At 29.0% G+C, this 15,963-nt stretch overlaps 2 protein-coding genes and 1 long non-coding RNA gene across 4 annotated transcripts in view; 1 reads left to right on the top strand and 2 right to left on the bottom strand.

Annotated features, from left to right (window-relative positions):
* The window catches only part of LOC129908461 (uncharacterized), a 100,261-nt gene that overhangs the window by 44,430 nt on the left and 39,868 nt on the right, over positions 1-15,963 (top strand). The window lies entirely within an intron of this gene.
* On the bottom strand, positions 3,777-11,174 carry LOC129908460 (ras-related and estrogen-regulated growth inhibitor). Of its 2 annotated transcripts, none has more exons than XM_055984931.1 (7): positions 10,578-11,174; positions 10,407-10,507; positions 5,250-5,306; positions 5,038-5,111; positions 4,525-4,940; positions 4,030-4,197; positions 3,777-3,971 (listed from the first exon to the last, which is right to left on the bottom strand). In XM_055984931.1, exons 2-6 carry the CDS (start codon positions 10,489-10,491, stop codon positions 4,158-4,160), a joined length of 672 nt encoding a protein of 223 aa, XP_055840906.1. In that variant the 5' UTR covers positions 10,492-10,507; positions 10,578-11,174; the 3' UTR covers positions 3,777-3,971; positions 4,030-4,157. The 2 variants fall into 2 exon arrangements, with proteins under 2 accessions (XP_055840906.1, XP_055840905.1); XM_055984930.1 differs by having other exon boundaries at positions 3,778-3,971; positions 10,574-11,174.
* On the bottom strand, positions 11,807-13,275 carry LOC129908458 (uncharacterized). The gene is made up of 2 exons (XM_055984929.1): positions 11,939-13,275; positions 11,807-11,869 (listed from the first exon to the last, which is right to left on the bottom strand). Exon 1 carries the CDS (start codon positions 13,242-13,244, stop codon positions 12,123-12,125), a length of 1,122 nt encoding a protein of 373 aa, XP_055840904.1. The 5' UTR covers positions 13,245-13,275; the 3' UTR covers positions 11,807-11,869; positions 11,939-12,122.

The following is a 15,963-nucleotide window of genomic DNA, read 5'->3' as shown; positions in this document are numbered from 1 at the left end:
AATTACAACTTTAATTACGCTGTTGGTTCTATTTTTATCAACGGCAATGGAAACATTGATACAAAAAATAATTAAAAATAAATACAAATACAATTACACTCTATATCAATAGCTAAATAGACCCCAATAGCAGGCTAAATAGATTGCTTGTGGGTTTCTACAACTGCCTAAACACATATTCAAAAAAAAAAAAAGAAAAAAAACTTGAACAACATCTATAACTTCTTGGCTAATTGGTCGCCAATTAATCTGCATTGCAATGATATAAAAATTTAATCGCTATGTTAAATCTCAAAGAAATATTCAAAACAAAAATATTCTTGATATACATTTTTTTCATAATATTTTTTTTAATTAAAACATCAGAACTTGGTATATAACAATTAACATAAACTACATCATGTTTTGCAAAGATAGAAAATCTAAAAATTCAAATTCCATTCATAAATTAATAAAATAATCAATTCACACTTAATATTTTTTTTTTGTTTGCATTTTGATTTCTTTTAAGAATAAAACAACTTTTTCTTATATAGGTAAAGTTGCAATTATGATTATTTTTTAAAATTCATGATATTGACAGGTGTTTCTAATAAGAGTCAAGCTACTTAATTGCCATCAAGTTAGCAACCCCTACTGAATATTAAACAATATAGTTAAGAATGTTCTGAGAACAGTGCTGGATTCAGAATTAATAATTATTATTCTCAGTTTTATCTAATTTTGGAATGTGATAAAAGGTGAGAAATTAGTTCCTTTTAGAGCTAGAGAAATCTCATTTCTTCATGTTGAACTTAATTATGAAGTCCCTTGACAACAAAAAAATATCTGTAAAAAGCTCTGAATAATTAAGAAGCACTCAAATGAATCTGACGGAAAGGAATTTCATATTTTTCAAAATACTGTTTGAGAAAATAGAACAACAATTTATTTTTTTTAGTAAAGTCGGGAATGTTTATATGATATTATTGCAAGTTACTATCCAAATTGAGAAAGCTTTTCACTTGGTTTAATCAACTCAAATTTTCGGATTTTTCAATATTATTTTGAAACTGCCTTTTTCTCTTGAACGAATACAAAAATGATGAGTTGCAAAAGGATTGAAGATTTTTTTCAACACAATTTTAAAACTCAATAATCGATGTCTTCAAAATTGAAACGTCTTTTTCAAGACTTCGATTATTGAGTTTTGAAATATAATACCATTTAAAAAAAGACAAGCAGTTCTAAAATAACGACCGTTGAGAAACCTTAAGAGGTTGGAAAGTTTTTAAATATGATAGTCCTGAAGAAGAGCCATTTTTTTTTAAACCTGTCTAGTTCGATTGCCCAAAATTAGCCCAGAATAGCCCAAAATTTTTTTTCGCTAGCCCACTCCTAGTTCTAAAATTGTAAACGAATTATTTTTGTTCACCTCAAAAATCACAAACAAATATTTTTTTTTATTCCGTGAAAAATTGTTGGTTTTGCACTGTTGTTCATTTGCCCAAAGTTAGCCTAGGATAGCCCAATTTTTTCAAAATATCAAACAAAAAACTATTTTCATATCAGAAATCGAAAAAATTTTGATTTTTTTTTCCTGTGAAGAAATCGTGGTTTGGGTGCTCAAGGTTGGCCCAGCATAGCCCATATTTTATTTTCGCTACCCGGTTATAAATTATAGAAGCATTAGTTTTTATTCAAAAAATAGTACACAGTGACCTTTTTAATTTATAATTTTGAAAAAGTAAATCCACTGGTGCGGGCATTGTGCTTCAAATGTTATTTATTTGACTTCTAATTTTTACTTGATTGAATGTAGTCCATATAACATTCCTGTTAAGAAGCTTAAGTTGATTTGTTCAATTTTACCTTATAAACCACAAAATACAAATATGTTTTCAAGTGGTAAAATGATTGATTTTTTTGGTTTGCGATATAAGCACCTATAAAATCTATCCAAACATTTTTTAAAAGCAACAACAAGTATAAAATGGTTTGTGAGGTGAGTTTTTTTCCAGTTCACGAATAGTACTTTTTAAACCTTTCTCAACTTACCATGGTAATTCCAACGAATTAAGTTACTTTTTTTCATTAGCCCACCTTAGTTCAAAAATTATGATAAAACATTTTTTAAAATTACCAACCTCTTAAAAATCAAAATTTGTAAAAATTGTCCTTATTAAAATTTTTCTGAACATAATATATTTCTGTGTTTCAACTATATCCTTATTAAGCCTTTCTACTAAAACTATTTTGACCAAGTGATAAATCCAGCACTGTAATAAATTAGCAATGCTAACAAGTGCATACACAATGCTAACTGAGACAGTTGCATTAAATTAGCGTTTAATTATAAAACCTTTCCCTCCTCTCAATAAAATTTCTATAAAAATACAAAAAAAAAAACTTGCTACTGCTTCAGAAGCGTTTTTATAGACATCTGGGGTATATTATTTAATCAATTAGTTTAGCATTATCTATCAATAAAAAAAAATAAAGCAAGATGAAATGTTGAACGATGTGATCTTATTAAGGAGAAGTGGGAGGTCGAATTATGACTTCAAACCAAGCTAACACACCTGGCTAGAAAAGGAAGGTAGGGTTAGATATTTAATAAATAATGTAAAGCATTTGTTTCTTTAGCTAGACTGTTGCGATGTGCTCGCCTTCTTGATTTAGTTATTTGTATATCAATTAAAAATGCTAATACTATTTCCCATTATGTATAATTTTAATTCTATTAAATATGAATATATTAAAGAGAAAAAAAAATCATATGAAAGTAGTTCTAGGCTTTTCTAAAGGAATTTTGTTTGTTTGTTTGAAAGAGTGTTGATTTGAAAAACAGAGACTAAAAATACATCTGGAGAATTGTTGTGTAAATATGCTTATCTCAATTAGAATGCGGGTTTTCCTTGTTTTTAAAGGAAGTTTTAGCATATTTGTAACCATATAATTAACTGAATCCATGTTTGAAGCAGACACCTGTTGTTACAATAATAAAATCGATAAATTTATGTATATCAAAGCAAATGTTGTTTTTGTTTTTCTTCAACAAATGTAGGAGAAATTTCAGAAAAATGCAAAATTAGTCCCTGCAACAGTTAAAGGGTGTTTTATTTCAGAGACAGTTTCACTAGTTGAAATAGCAAGTATCCAAAACGTAGCCTAATTTTTTAACACGTTTTTCAAAAAAAATAAAAACAAGGAATTCAATACCTATTAATTGATCTAAGAGTTTTCACCTCAATTTAGAAATCAAACAATATTCCTTCATAAGCTTTTTGAAGATCTGAAATTCTTGACCAAAACGGTGTCGACAGAGATCGTTTTTTTAAGATGCACCGAAGTCTTGAACCGAAGACGACTACTAAACAGAAAACAGCACCAAAGAACCATCTTTCAGTACGGTCATCTTTTTTGGCGTTTCTGAGCCTTTTCTTTTGCTGATAGACACCAAAGGTTTTAAAGCACCATTTTTTAAAATATTTTACGTTTTGTCCAATTCAAAATAACGTTTACTTTTTTGCTGCAGGTATTTTAACGATATTTTGTTACCCAGTGCAAAATAAAAACCGTAGCTTTCTAGAATTTTAAGTACTGCACCCGAAAAGGGTGATAAAATGTTTGACCAATATTTTTCGAAATGGCATTGGCTGAAATTAAGATCAGAGAAATTATATTAATTGATTAAATCATTGGGGAAACTTTTCAAAATATTCAAACATTCTGCAAAATGCAACCGATACATTCTATAACGAAAGAAAACAACAAAAACCTTTTTATTTACCAACATTTTCACTTCATATATTATTTTTTTTTTTTTGAAATTTTTAATAAAAAAAAGTTTGTATATTACTGTAGTAAAGGAGTTCTCTCACAAAACAAATGATTACAAATCAAGCAGTAAAAAATAAAGCACAATTGTGATGCAAGTGCTTGTGTACTAATAAATCTACCAAGTTTTACATTTTCATTGTTCACATTATCTGAAATAAATAATTTAAATAAATTATTTGAATTTTTGTTTGCAAAATACCAACTTACTTCCGGAAAACGGCCATTTTTTAAAAGTTGCTTCAAAAGCTTCCAATTGAAGCACTCAAATAACGTTACGCTACGTTTTCAAAGCAGCTTCAGCAAAGCTTATCAAAAATCATTACCAAACGCAAACTTTAAAGTTCGTCGAAAAAGCTATCAGTTATTTGAAGCTTCCTAAAGTTTTAAATAAAATAAATTATTTAATTTGTTGATTGCTTAAGTTTTTTTTTTTTCAAATAAAACACAAATTAAACATTTATATTGGTTTTGTGGCAGTTATTATTAATTCAAAAGGAATTCAGAATAAACTGTTGTTTTTAATTGACAATTTACAAACAAAAATTTATTATTATAAACATTTCAGTTTTATTTTAACATTTACTCTGATAGTACAAAGATAAAAACATTTAAAACATTAAACAAACAAAAAAAAAAACATTTATTTACACATTTTTTTTTATTATACAACAAGTAAAAAAAGTAAGTATGTACTATGCATACGGTTTAAAATCCTTTGGTAAAGCACTATCACTTTTGCCCCGACTATAAGGACGATGCCCTCCCAGCATCCTTTCCAGCAGACTTTGTTTTGATTTTCTCTTTGACGACATCACTTCCTTACAGAGATCATAGAACACTTCAGCAACTAGGTTGACATGTTCTGCAGCAGATACTTCACAGAACTTGCAATCAAAGTCCTTGGCAAGGATTTCACCCTCGTCAGTGCTCACCTGGCGCAAATGAACCAAGTCGTTTTTATTGGCAACCAGTTGCACCGGAGTATCCGACTGTAAGCCTGATTTTACACGACGAATGTAGTTGAAGGAGTTTCGGTCTGTTATTGAGTACACAAGAAGGACACCGTCAGCCCATTGAATTAGTTCTGTAGCATTTGGCATTTCGTTCTCGTTCACGTTCTGCTTGAAAGAAGTTGTTTAATGGACTATTTCAAAAACATATACACACTACAAAAGAGAGAGGGATAAAAACAACAAACCCTTAAGGATACTTTACCTTTGGACATGTGTCTAGGATCTCAAAGAGTACCGTATCACCATCAACTAAGGCTTCGTGTTTGTATCGATTGTCTAAAGGTGGAAACATTAAGTGATATATTTTTTTGTTGTTGTTTTGTTTTTAATTTATGTGCATATTTAATTTGTGTTGCAGTGGGTATAATTGTTTTGTAAAATGTTTTTTTTTTTTTTTATTTTTTTTTTTTTTACCTGCTTCGTGTGCATATTCGCCTATGTATCGCTTTGTTATAAATCGTACTATTAATGCTAAAAGAAAATAAATTAAAATGAAAGATTATATTTACATATTTGTTTGGCATAGTGATTTATTTGAATTGTATTAAATTTATTTGATGGCATGATTGACAGAAAAGTGCAATATTGTTAAAAACATAATTTAGTGTCTTTATTTTTCGTTTTTGCTCAGTTTTTAAATAAAAAATTGAGTAATAATATTTTGATATTGAGTTTTCTTTAAGGAAGTGGAAACGAAAAAATGGCCAATGTAATGAGGTTCAAATTGGCATATTAAATTAGGTATTGGAAAGTCGGTAAGAGAAGAATATATAACTCTAAAAACCTGCACACATAAAACTTTAACGAATAATTTGCAAAAGACTATAGTTATACTTTTTTGTATGAAATTCAATTGTTAAAGTGTCTTATATCTCAAACATTATATGACAAACTATATTTCGGATTAAAGTATCTAAGACTTAAAGTTTTTAAATATTTAACACAAATAGGGTAAGCGGGGGTACATTTGACACCGGGGCACATTTGACTTTGCGATTTTCGTGCCCTTAACAAAGAATAGTTTAGATGAAGAAAGAAGCTTAGTTTGATTTAAAGAAACTTTGTGAAATTTCGCAGTCTTTCATTAACTTTTCGAGGATTACCACGTGTTTTCGTGTTTTCTGTATTTCTGATCTAATTTTTGACGACCGGTATGCAAGCGATTTCTGATCCTAATAAAAAAGTTTTTTTTAATGGTGAATCAATATTTTGATAGCACTATGCTTAAAGTTTAGTAAATTTAAACCAGCTTTGTAAGAAAATAGTATTACTTATTGAAAAAAAAAGAAAAACACTTATGAGGCTCCTTCGGGGCACCTTTGACTTTTGCAATGGGGGCACAGTTTTACGTTGATTTTGGGGAATTTTATATTAAATAAATTCTTTAAAAATAAATCGACATCGATTAATTTTGATTAAGATTTAAATGGAGAGATTTTTTTGAAATATTTTATGTTTTTTCTTCTTCTTTTCAGAAAATGAATTTTTTGATTTATTTTTTTCGTTATATATTGTTTAGTAGATTGTTTAAAACAGATTTTTTTTCTAATCAAACAACAGACGAGCCAGATCCGCTAATAGTTTTACAAAAATAATATGCACACGATGTGGGGTTTAATCCACCATTGCCAAATGTACCCATTTCAAAGTCAAATGTTCCCCGATCCCGGGGCAATTTTAACAAAATGACTTGTTTTAGAAAACATTATTTTTTTAAATGTTGAAATGTTGTAAAACAAAATAATTTACTGTTAGTATAATCTTGAATAGTCAATGAATCAAATACAAATCAAAACATTGGAAAACATTTACAGTTTTCGAAAATACAGATTTTTAAAAACTAAATGTGAAATGTACCCCCTTCTCCCCTAATGGATTTTTTCTGATAGTAAATAATGAGGACAAGCATTTTTAGGGTCAAATTTTATTTTGATGAATTGAGGAATTTATTTGTATGGTTCGTAAAAATACAGAGGTCAAAATTATCAAACATTTTTGGTTTTTGAAAATATTAAGTAAAATTTAAGCCATATCTGGGCTTGGTATGATTTTCCTCAATTTTAAAAGTTTTTTGTCAAAGTACCCGACTAGCAGTTTCGCTCCTATAAAACCTTACAAATGGTACTGTAGCTCCTGTAAAGCATTATAGAAGCGAAATTGTTAATTGGATAGCTTATATTTTTACATTTTTACATATACAGATTGATTTTAAATAAATTGCACGACTGGGGTCGCACGTACTTGCTCTTATGCTTAAAGTAACTATAATGTTAAAGCTTTTTATTCAAGAAATTTAAAATTTGATATTTTGAAGAAATTTTATAAGTAGTATAAAAAAATTAAATCTGTTTTTATAATTAATTAAACTCCGTTTTAAATTATCTTAAAACAAAAAACAAATATGCCATTTTATTTCTTGTATAAAAAGGTATTTTTAGAAAAAAAAAATTCGAAAATTGTAGGAGCCGTTTTTTAAAAAAATAATTTTATGTGTATAAAAATTTTTTAACATTTTTCAAAAAAAAAGTTGGTATGCCATTTTGAAGAAATAATTAATTTACACATAAAAACTAAATTTCAAAATTTTTCATTGATCCGTTTTCAAAAAATTGATTTTTCAAAAAAAAATTTTGAAATATTTTTTAAAAATCCAAAAATGCGTTTTTTGAAAATTTTCTAAATTTTTAATATTATCTTTACTTACACACGTTTGTATAAAAATTTTCATTTAAATCAGGTTAATGTTGTACGAGATATTCAGAAACGAAAAAACCTGTTCTATGACAGGTACCGTTAATAACGGTACAAAAAATATTTTTTTATTTAAAAAGTTGGTGTAGTACTACACACAAAAATTTTAATCAAAATCGTTAGAGCCGTTTTTGAAAAAAATTAACTTTTCTATTTCCGTTATATGGCAGGTACCGTTAGTTTTGGTCATAAAAAAAAAATTTCAATTTCCCCTCTAGGGAATCACCAAAAACTGCTAACTACCAAGTTTGAAGAAAATCACTTCACTCGTTTAGGCTGCAGCTCCAGATAGAGGCAGACACACAGACAGACAGACAGAATTGCCGGACCCACTTTTTTGGCATTCTCCATCATCGTAATGTCATGTAAAATTGTTATCTCGAGTTCGATTTTTTTTACGAATCCTAAAGTTGCCCTATAGTTACGGTGACCATCCGTCCCGGTTTACCCGGGACTGTCCCGTATTTCTACAGCTTGTCCCGGGTTTTTTTTTTAAGAAACCCGGGACGTATAAGTGTCCCGTATTTTGTAATTTGTCCCGTGATTGTCCCGTATTTGCAGTAAAAAAAAGATTAAAAACTCTCCATATATTCTAGCACAGGTATGAATTTCGTTGCCTAAGCTGCGTATTGTGCAACGAAAAGCAAAATTTTCGTTTACGATTTCGTTGTGCTGGTTTTGTATGAAAATGTTCGTTTTTAATCTTGACTAGGCTTTAGTTTTTTTTTTAAATATTCGTCAATTATTTAGTTCCAGTTTCCGTTTGTCAGGTTGCTACACCAGGAAAAATGTTTTCGAATAAAGAACAACATATGGAAGAGTAAAGAACCCAGATAAGTTTCAAAACTTTTAAGGACATGTTAAAAGTTGTGTTAAGGTTCATACAATTTCAAAACCATTTAAATAAAAATGTTAAAAAACAGCTCTCCCGAATTTGATTAAAAAAATATTTTTTTTAGAAGTTATTAACAGACAATATTAAAAAACCATTTTCTTGATTTCTGATTTCGTAAACGATTTCAACAAAAACGCTGCCATAAAATCGTTTAGGAAATTTTAATATCAAAAAAAGGAAGAATTATGAAAACTCATTTAAAAATCAATATTTTCAAAACGATCCAACGAATTTTTTATCCGTCCCGGGTTTGGCTTCCAGAAATATGGTCACCGTACCTATAGTACCTACCTATATCGCAAGTAAAAAGGAAACAAATTCATAAATTTTGATAGAAAATAGAAAGAATTTAAAGAATTTTACCTACTTCTTCCACAACTAAATGATGCATAGATTGTAAAAAAACAAAAATTGTTTACCTTCATTAATAGGAATAAGCTATAGGAGTGGAGAATGTGTAGATTCCATTAAAAAAGTTTAAAAATCAATTTTTTAGTGAATCTTTAAAAATCTTAATTGGAAAACTAACGTTATTTGACCCACAGAAAACCATATAAGCTCAACATTAAAGTTTTTAAACTTTTGAATTTGATATGAGGCCGCATATAGCCTTAAACCTGCTTACTTATATTTTATTTTGGTTATATCTTCACTAACAAAATTTGCTCGGTCTAATAGAAAAAAAATTGCTTCGTTTCTCACTTTTGACTAATACAATGTGAACTTCGATGTTAGATTACTCTTACAGTATTATGATGGTTATAATAACAATTAAGGTCATTTTATAGATAAAGGGGTAAAATGTATTCTTGAAAAATTACCCAAACAAAATGAAAGTTCGTCAGATATTTGAAAAAATGTTATTTTGCCCTCACCTCACGAGGCAAACCCGGACTTTGAATTTAATTAACTCACGGAATTTTTTTGTATATCATTTTTTAGATAATTTTATTGTGAATAAGTCTGTTCTTTGTCATTTTTGGTTAAAATCAGTAAAAATGGAGCTATTAAATAAAAACGGTACCAATCTTTTTTTCAAGATGGCAGTTGCTCCCGACATCCTATCATCCCAACAAATTGACTTCTATGATAAGGACAGTCATCCAAACACATTTTATGAACAATATTTTGTCCCGCGAAAAATGCGATTTGATTTATGCTAATTTGCCTGATGTAAATCTAAGTTTTAATTTTCATTTATAAATGTTCGTTCTTGTTGATTCTCATCAATTCGTATGACCATAATAAAAAATACGTAAACCATTTGTTTTCATTTGGGAAATAACTTAAAACTTGTTTTTAAAACAAAACCTAATGGCAGACAAGTGTCACTAATAATTTCTAACTCTCTACAGTTTTATAGTTCTGCAATTATTTTAATTAGACCTAGAAATCAATTTTAAGAAATTTTACAAAATGAATTGAAGATATCTACTATTCTGTGTGGAAACATTTCTTCTAAAAAAAAATTAAATTCAATCAACTGTAAAAAAAAACATGCAATGAGCTATAAATCTCTAAATTTAACATTATTTTGCCTCCGTAAAAAAGTGTTGTGTATTTTAGCAGAAGATAAATTCGAAAAAAATTATAAGCATTTTCATGCAAAAAAATTGAAAGAAGAATAGTTGTTTACAAAAAATACAACATGTTTAAGTTCTCCCAACATACTCGTGAATTCCGACAGAAATTCTTCTTAAACTTTTCAATTTGATTAAAAATGCCAATCTTATTCAAAATAATTTGTATAAAATACCGCAAAATGACGTCGTAGAAAAAAAAAAATATACTAAATCAAACTCAACAGGTGATGTTTTTGTACGAAAATAGTTTTTTGTTGTTTACATAAGAACATTATCGACGATCACTTTTGATGCCTTCCGTATTGAAGATATGTATATTTTATTATTAATTTATTATCTTACCGGTTTTTCCAACACCGGGTGCCCCAACAACGGCGATCTTTAACTCCGTCAGCGATGATTTTTTCCTCCGGATTCGTGTAGTCATATTCAGTACCTCTATGCTAAAATAAATCACCAAAAACTTGCACTTTTTATAGTTTTGTATAAAAGATTCAAAAAATATTTACAAACAATTTCTAAGGGGTATATGTCTCTGAGCAATTTGTAACATTTAGTTAAAAAATATTCAAAAATGTTCCCCTTGGAAAATTCGTCGTCTCGGTTTCGGTTCGGTACGAAGGAGTTAACAAACACGCGCCGCAGAGATTTGTATGATTTTCGTTGTGATTTCACAATGGAAATGAGTTTTCTTGATATTTTGTTTTTTGGTTTCTGTCTTTGAAATTTTTTACTCTTTTTTTATAAATTGACGTATCTAATTTGGCACATCTTCTAGCTTAGATAATAAAATTGAAGGAAAATATTCTCAACCAAACACGCTTGTCCGATAGCGAAGCACGATCACCCGTCGACGACGAACACCGATAGTTGAATTGTACTACGGTATGCCGAGGAATCTCTCTTTATTAATATCTCACCGATAAATATTCGATTTGTTTAAAAATAGACTTTCGAAAACGTCGTCGGCGGCGTCGTCGTCGTGGTCTGGGGAAGGAAAAACCAACAAACAAGATCGTTCTAGTGTACGAGTGTTTCTGTTCCGCGAAGCAGCCTTCATCTCTTGTTAGCTTTTGCTGCTAACCCAAACGCTACCTCATACTAAACTGATTTTTGTTTACGAGATTTTGGCTTTGCTTTAAAATTAAAAATTAGCATGTTCCGAGGTAGAAGACGCGATCGTGAGAATGAGAGATGAAGAGAGTGAGAGAGAATGCTATAAAATTGTGAGCTTCTTTCTACTCAAGGAAACGTTCAATATTGATTGATCTATCCGTGAGAAATGAAGCGCATCGAAAAATTCAGCGCATGGAAAATGTTTTTTTAGCCGCACCAATGAGTTTCCACACAAGTGTAAACAAACATGCTTTTTGCTTATAAACGGGATTTTCGAAATCAGGTAAAGGTCGTTTTCGTTTTCGGATGGCACGCGCACTGCCTCGAGCGAGTAATTGAATGATCAGTCGAAGAATTTGTAGAATGTCCCTTGCACAAATTGCAGGTAGTGAGAGATTTAAATACCCAAAGTGGCAGAAACGACGATTTTGAAAGATCTTGGAGCAAGGAAGAGAATTGTTTTTGGGGCTGAGGAAAAATATACGAGCAGACAGGCAGTAGAGTAGGTAGAGGTACAAAAAGAAGAAGAATTGTTCTGAAAATAGATGGGAACAGTATGCTCGAATGCGAAACACATGTTGCATATTCTTTAGTTGTATAGCTTTCTTCAAATTCAATTAAAACGGCATTTTTTATTTTTTAATATTTTGCCAATATATTTCGAGGTGATTTACACCTCATCTTCAGGGCTAAAAATTGTTATAAAATTAGCGTTTTCATATATATGTATATAACAATAATATAATATAATAGATTACCTATGATATAATTATATTTATAACATATAAAATATTTTCACAGGCTACAACATTAATATTTATGAAATGATTGATTTAATTTTTATTTTTGATTTTTAATTTTTAATTAAGAATCAAAACAAGCAAATTACTGAGTACAAATAAATAAAGTAATTATTTATAACAAATTAATATTTATGTTATTTTAAGAACTAACTATTAAGTTATGGTAAGTATTACTATAGTCTTTTTTATCAGTTTTAAAATTACAAGCTATTTCTTCGTACTTAATTATTTGATTTACTTCATGCACTTGTAATTTAAACTTTTGATTTTCAGATTTCAAAATTTTAGTTTCATCGAATTTAAAAGAATGTCCATTTTGTTTAGTATGTTCAGCTAAAGCGGCGATATTTTTGTAAGATGAGCCTTCGAGGACTTTCTTGCATTCATTTTTATGTTGATTGATACGACAACCTAATTTTTGTATTGTTTCACCAATATATATTTTTGGGCAGTCATTGCATGGAATAGAGTAAACTACTCCACTTTTATTTGTTTTCTCAATCTTTGATTTTGTATTAGCGAAAAAATGAGATACTTTGTTATTTGGTCTCATGGCAGTTTTTATTTCAGGAACAAAGTATTCGCACTTTTTTGCTAAAGATTCGCTCAGTCCAGGAATATAAGTTATAGATGAATAAATTTTTGTATCGCGAATAACAGTTTCATCTTTTGTTTCAGATAGGAATTGGTAGCTTCTTCTACTATATTTATTTGGTGATTTAGTTCGATTTTTAAAATTTTCATTTTGAACACATTTAATTAATTTATTGATGACTTGAACTGGATAGTTATTTTTAATCAAAATGCGATTAATTCTTTCAATGTTATTTTCCATGTAAATCTTATGACTGAATGAAAACACCTTTCTAATAAAACTTTTAACAGTGTTATATTTCATATTAATTGGATGAGCTGAATAATAGTTAATTAATCTATTTGAAGCTATCGGTTTATGAAACCAGTTAGTGATGATACTGCCGTCTTCATTTCTTTTAATTGTTAAATCCAGGTAATTTATTTCTTTAGTTACAACATTTTCTGTTTCATAGGTAAAAAGAATATTGCCATCAAATGATTCTAAAGCTGTTTTGATCATATTTATTTTGTTTTTTGGAACTGCAGTCAAATGATCATCAACATATGCCATCCAAAATTGTGGAACAAAATCTATTTTTTGAAATGCTTCCTGAATTACTTCATCTAAAACCCATTCAACTAAAATTGGTGCTAAAGATGATCCCATAAATAAACCAGTTTTCATTCTTATAATTTTATCTTTGAAATTAAAGTAGTTGCAGTCAATCCAACAAAATTTTAACAAATTCATAAAAGTTGATTTTGGAATTTTAGTATTAGGTTTTATGCGTATATCAAAATACTTTTCAACAATTTTGAGTGCTAATTGTGTTGAGACAATGTTAAAACAATTACAAACATCAAATGATACTAAAATGTATTCTGGAAGAATTCGAGTCTTGATTAATGTCTTGACGACTTGTTTTTTTATTGGCAAAATATTAAAAAATAAAAAATGGCGTTTTAATTGAATTTGAAGAAAGCTATACAACTAAAGAATATAAATATAACAATTCAGCAAAACAAAATAAAAAATATATAATCACATGTTGCATGTTTGGATTTTCGATTTTAGCCTATAAATGTGTTAACGATGTACGAGTACAAAACTAGGCAAATCAAGAAGAATTTTCCAATACCCAGAATAGCAATTTATTGTCTTAATTTTTTTTCGTATTTTTGGTTTAAACAAACAAAGAAATACTTTAGAGTGAATTGAGAAATTGTAGTTAAATCAATCGACGGAATAGTTAAAGTACAAGTAAAAGCTTATTTAGACTATATTTTTCTTTCAATATATTATATTTAATTGGAGATTTTAAAACTATCATTGTCATTGTAAGACTTGTATTATAAAATAAAATCAGTAAAATTTAATTCAGAAAAAAAACACAACACACCTTATTACAAACAAGTCTCGTTAAATCAGATTTTCCTAGCCAGTAAAACAAATTTACAACAAAAAAACATAGATAATACCACCACTTATTTGTTAAATAATGTGGATCTGACAATTATTGTCAGATATTGGAAATATAATCAGTCCTATTCTGAAAGAAAACTCTCGGGGAAATGTATTTGGGAAAAGAGCTCCCAATCGATAAATTAAAAGAAATTGAAAAAAGCGAAAAATTTGCCCTTCTCCAAAAGCAAATCCCAACGCTTTTTTAATTAATTTATTTGTATTTATATTTTTTTGTTGTTGTTTGTGTTTCAGTATAAAGCTCCGTGAGCCCAGAACTGCAACCTCAATATTTTGTCCATGTTTGTCCACCCAAATTTTCGTTTGTCCACCCTTCAAACAAATTTTGGAGCAAATAATTTTTTTTTAGGAAGTTTAAAAATGAAAAATCGTCTAAAATGCTCAGATTGACGTATTAAACGAACTGCAATCGTTTGTCCACCTGAATTCTTTCATATATACCAAAAATCATCGTTTGTCCAACCTCAGTTTGGAAGATATTCCAAAAAGAATTGTTTTTTATAGCAACTCTCATAAAAAATATCATTTTTTCTAAAATCCCAAAAAAAAAACATTTTTTTTTTTCAAAAATTCAAACGGCCAAAAATCATCGTTTGTCCAACCTCCGTTTGGAAGATATTCCAAAAAGAATTTTTTTTTATAGCAAATCTCATACAAAATATCATTTTTTCTAAAATTTCCAAAACATTTTTTTTTTTTTTAATTCAAACGGCCATCAGTTGTGCATTTTGAGAAATGCATACAAACCAAAAATCATCGTTTGTACACCCTTAGCTTAGGAGATATTCCAAAAAAAAAAACAAATTTTCAAAATACCCCCCCAAAAAAAAAATACGTATACACCACAGTGTACCTACTGAAAATTACAAAGTCCCTAACATCTCCAAAAAATACTTTTTTCAAAAATTCAAACTTCTGTCCTTTGTCCACCTCGAGTTCCTTACGTATACCTACCAAAATTTGATTTTTTTAGTATAAATATTGTTTTTTGAATATCTCTTAAACATAGAACTCGAGGCGGAGGATTGCAGTTAATTTTATACGTCTATCTCAAAATCTGAGCGTTTTAGACGTTTTCTCAGACTTTCTATAAAAAAAAAGAATTTGATCTAAATTTTTTTTTGAAGGGTGGAAAAAAGGAAATTTTGGGTGGACAAACGAATTAGACAAGTTTTGGTCAAAAATTTTGAGGTCACACCCGAAACGTTTTTGTCACACCGATAAAATGAATAAAAAGATTATTTAAAATTAATTTAATTAATATTGAAAAGTTGGTGAATAATTCCTTAATGTATGTGTCACACCCGCAACAATATAAAATTTCACGATTTCGTTAAGTTTTCAAGTTCTTTCAATATATTGAAATATAACTGTATGACCATTCTCCCAAAAATGCTCATGCTATTAAATTAAGTATGTATACCAAATAAACAAATTAAATAGTAAAAACACATAACCACAACTCAATCAAACTATTCATACCAACCTTTTGCAAGAAATGTAATCGTTACGCATTACGCATAACTGATTGTATCTCAAAACAAAAATAAACCTTTTGTATTTTAAACAAAACCAATTGAAGCGCAAAAACCGTTATGCATAATATTTTTCCATCTATTTTCAGTTGCATATTTTTAGGCATTCAATGTGAACTCACATGGAAAATATCTAACCTCAAATCTCTTTGAAAAAAAAAGTAAAAACACAAGAAACACCCGCCACCAGCTTGGTTTGTTTTTGTTCATTTCCTTTTTGGTATTCACCTTCTCCACACCAAGTTGAGAAAAGGAAAACTAAAAAAAGAAACAAAAACAACTCAAGTTCGAGGCTCGTCGTGGTCGTTCGTGGTAAGATAATAATTGTGGTTGATTTCAGATTTTTGTTTGTTGGATGACACAGGGAACCGCACCATGGCACTACA

The sequence above is a fragment of the Episyrphus balteatus genome, chromosome 2 (genome assembly GCF_945859705.1).
Source record: "Episyrphus balteatus chromosome 2, idEpiBalt1.1, whole genome shotgun sequence".
Classification (NCBI taxonomy): domain Eukaryota; kingdom Metazoa; phylum Arthropoda; class Insecta; order Diptera; family Syrphidae; genus Episyrphus; species Episyrphus balteatus.
The sequence above is the reverse complement of the archived record's forward strand: the minus strand, read 5'-3'. Positions and strand labels throughout refer to the sequence as shown.

Coding starts and splice junctions, on each gene's coding strand:
- LOC129908458 (XM_055984929.1), bottom strand. CDS start 13,244: ATGAAAACTGGTTTATTTATGGGATCATCTTTAGCACCAATTTTAGTT.
- LOC129908460 (XM_055984930.1), bottom strand. CDS start 10,617: ATGTTACAAATTGCTCAGAGACATATACCCCTTAGAAATTGTTT. Junction 5,307..10,406: donor ACCCGGTGTTGGAAAAACCG/GTAAGATAATAA, acceptor ATTTTCTTTTAG/CATTAATAGTACGATTTATA. Junction 5,112..5,249: donor CGAATATGCACACGAAGCAG/GTAAAAAAAAAA, acceptor TTCCACCTTTAG/ACAATCGATACAAACACGAA.